The sequence below is a fragment of the Mastomys coucha genome, unplaced genomic scaffold (assembly GCF_008632895.1).
Source record: "Mastomys coucha isolate ucsf_1 unplaced genomic scaffold, UCSF_Mcou_1 pScaffold16, whole genome shotgun sequence".
Taxonomy (NCBI): Eukaryota; Metazoa; Chordata; class Mammalia; order Rodentia; family Muridae; genus Mastomys; species Mastomys coucha.
In genome coordinates, this window is record NW_022196898.1 from 42,668,555 (window position 1) to 42,671,151 (window position 2,597).

Consider the following 2,597-nt stretch of genomic DNA (forward strand, 5'->3'; position numbering starts at 1 on the left):
GAGAGAGAGAGAGAGAGAGAGAGAGAGAGAGAGAGAGAGAGAACATGAGCACGCACTAGTGAGTGATGTTGCCCTCAGAAGCCAGAGGTATCTGGCCTCCCCAGAGCTGAACTCTGTGGTTTCGAGTAGCCTGGTAGAGATGCTGGGGATTGAACTGCTGAGCCTCCCCAACTCAGTTTTGATTTTGTTTTTGTTTTGTTTGAGATAGGGTCTTTCTATGGAACCCTGACTGTCCCAAAACTATGTAGACCAGGCTAGCCTTGAACTTGCAGAGATCCACCTGCCTCTGCTTGCTGGGATTAAAAGCACTAAAGGTGTGAGCCCTGAATCAGTTTTTGCTATGTAGCAAGGCTAGTCTTGAACTCATGCTCCTCCTGCTTTTGCCTCCCTATGGCCGACACCCATTCCCCTGTGGTGCTCTCATTATCTCTTCTTCACATATGAACTGGAAATGGAGTTAGATAATTTGCCCAAGTTCCTATGACTGGTCAGGAAGGCTATGGCAGGAATCAAAAAGTCAATGTCATGACCACTAAGGAAACAGTCTCTGTCCCACCTCCTCCAGTCCACTTCCAGGCTGTGTGGCTTTACTCTTCCACCTCACCCTCATGAGAGATGGGGGACTGGGGTGGGGGGATGGGTCGGGGCGTACTGGGCCAAAGTGATGGGGCTGGAGTAGGGACCTGGGGCAGTGGTGAGTCTGCCTTGCCTGCCAGATGTGTCACAGGCTGCAGAAAGGGAGAATCACACTCCAAAGCAGGCCCCAGCCAACGTGTTCCCATTATTTCTACAGCTACAAAATGCACGAAGTGTGGTCCTGGTTACCCCACCCCTCTGGAAGCCATGAAAGGTAATTGCGCATCTGAAGGCCAGTATCCCTCTGCAGACCCCATGGTAGGGTTGGGGGACTGCCTTAGCCCTCTGATCCTCCCTGAGCTGCATCTGCCCAGTGCATTACCACAACCTGCTTTCTCCTTCCCAGGACCCCGAGAGGAGATTGTCTACTTGCCCTGCATTTACCGAAACACAGGCATTGAAGCCCCGGATTATTTGGCCACTGTGGATGTTGACCCCAAGTCTCCCCAGTATAGCCAGGTGAGATGAAGCAAGGCCACTGGTGCCCCTGAGACTCCCAGTACAGCCCTGATCCCTACCTCCACCCTTCCTGTCCTCACAGCAATGGGAGCTACTCACTCATTGCACAGGGTGCCAAACTGAAAGCCTACCTAAGCTGGGATGCCTATACTGAGATGCCTATAGAGGCATGGCCTGGGCAAGCAGCATTTCCTGTCCCTCTCCATCCTAGGTCATCCACAGGCTGCCCATGCCCTACCTGAAGGACGAGCTGCACCACTCAGGATGGAACACCTGCAGCAGCTGCTTTGGGGACAGCACGAAGTCACGCAACAAGCTGATGCTGCCCTGTCTCATCTCCTCCCGCATCTACGTGGTGGATGTGGGCTCTGAGCCTCGTGCACCGAAGTTGCACAAGGCATGTCCTCTGCCCTTGTGACCCTAGTGAACCTGCTGTCTCCAGATCTGACACAGGGTCTGGCTCAGCAGCAGGGAGGAAGGGTACACTTCAGAGCTTACCTAGGCATGCTGAGCTGGCACCATCAAGCAAGCATCAAGCATGGGCTGGGATACCAGAAGAGGAAGTTTCTTCTTTGAGCAGGGTGTCAGAGCCATCTTCCCCCACCCAGCTAGCTCAGGGCTTCCTCTCAACACGCCACTGGGTAGCCATCCTCTGCACCAGATGCTCACAGCTGGGTGCTGAGGGTGCAGAGCTGACACTGGCCTGGGAGGGCCCCAGGAGATGGGAGTGTCTTCAAGAGGGACAAGGGAAGGTCAATGCTCTCTTGACTGAGGACTTACTGGAGGCTTCTCTGCTTCTCTCTTGCTGGTCTCCAAGTTACCAGACTGAATCTGTGCTGTCTTTTCTCAGGGAGAGGAAAAGGAGGCAGGGTCCACAGACAAAGCAGGGAGAATGAGAGCTGGAACTGGAGACTCCTGGTTCTGTAAAGTTCTGACCCTATTCCTCACCTTCTCCAGGTCATTGAGTCCAGTGAAATCCAAGCCAAGTGTAACCTGAGCAATATGCACACCAGCCACTGCCTGGCCAGCGGAGAGGTGATGGTCAGCTCCCTGGGGGATCCCCAGGGTAATGGCAAAGGTACCTGCCGGCACTGCGGACTTGTAAAATCTCAGCAGCTAAGAAGTGTGGGAAGCATCCCTCTGTGTGGGGAGCAGTAGAGTGAGGAACCACTATCCAGCATCTAACACGTCAGCAAGTGACATCAGTTGTTTCAATTATTACTACAGTGATGAGGCTCAGCTGGGCCTGGTCATGCAGGGTATAAGTGCAGCTGTTTTCTAGGTTATAGCAGAAAGATCACAAGTTCAAGACCTGCCTGGGAAACTTAGCAAGACTTTGTCTCAAAGTACAAATAAAAGAAGGCTAGAGTTATAACCCAGCGATAGAGCACTTGCCTACATTATTCAAGTCCCAGTTTCAATCATCAGTAGAATAACACACACACACACACACACACACACACACACACACACAAACACACACACACAAACACACACACAGA

At 52.5% G+C, this 2,597-nt stretch overlaps 1 protein-coding gene across 1 annotated transcript in view; it reads left to right on the forward strand.

The window, feature by feature from the left end:
- The window catches only part of Selenbp1 (selenium binding protein 1), a 9,893-nt gene that overhangs the window by 2,303 nt on the left and 4,993 nt on the right, over positions 1-2,597 (forward strand). Inside the window, exons 2-5 of the mRNA XM_031374735.1 lie at positions 794-850; positions 983-1,095; positions 1,307-1,492; positions 2,053-2,173. Coding sequence (XP_031230595.1) covers positions 794-850; positions 983-1,095; positions 1,307-1,492; positions 2,053-2,173 — 477 coding nt within the window. The remainder of the gene's footprint in view (positions 1-793; positions 851-982; positions 1,096-1,306; positions 1,493-2,052; positions 2,174-2,597) is intronic.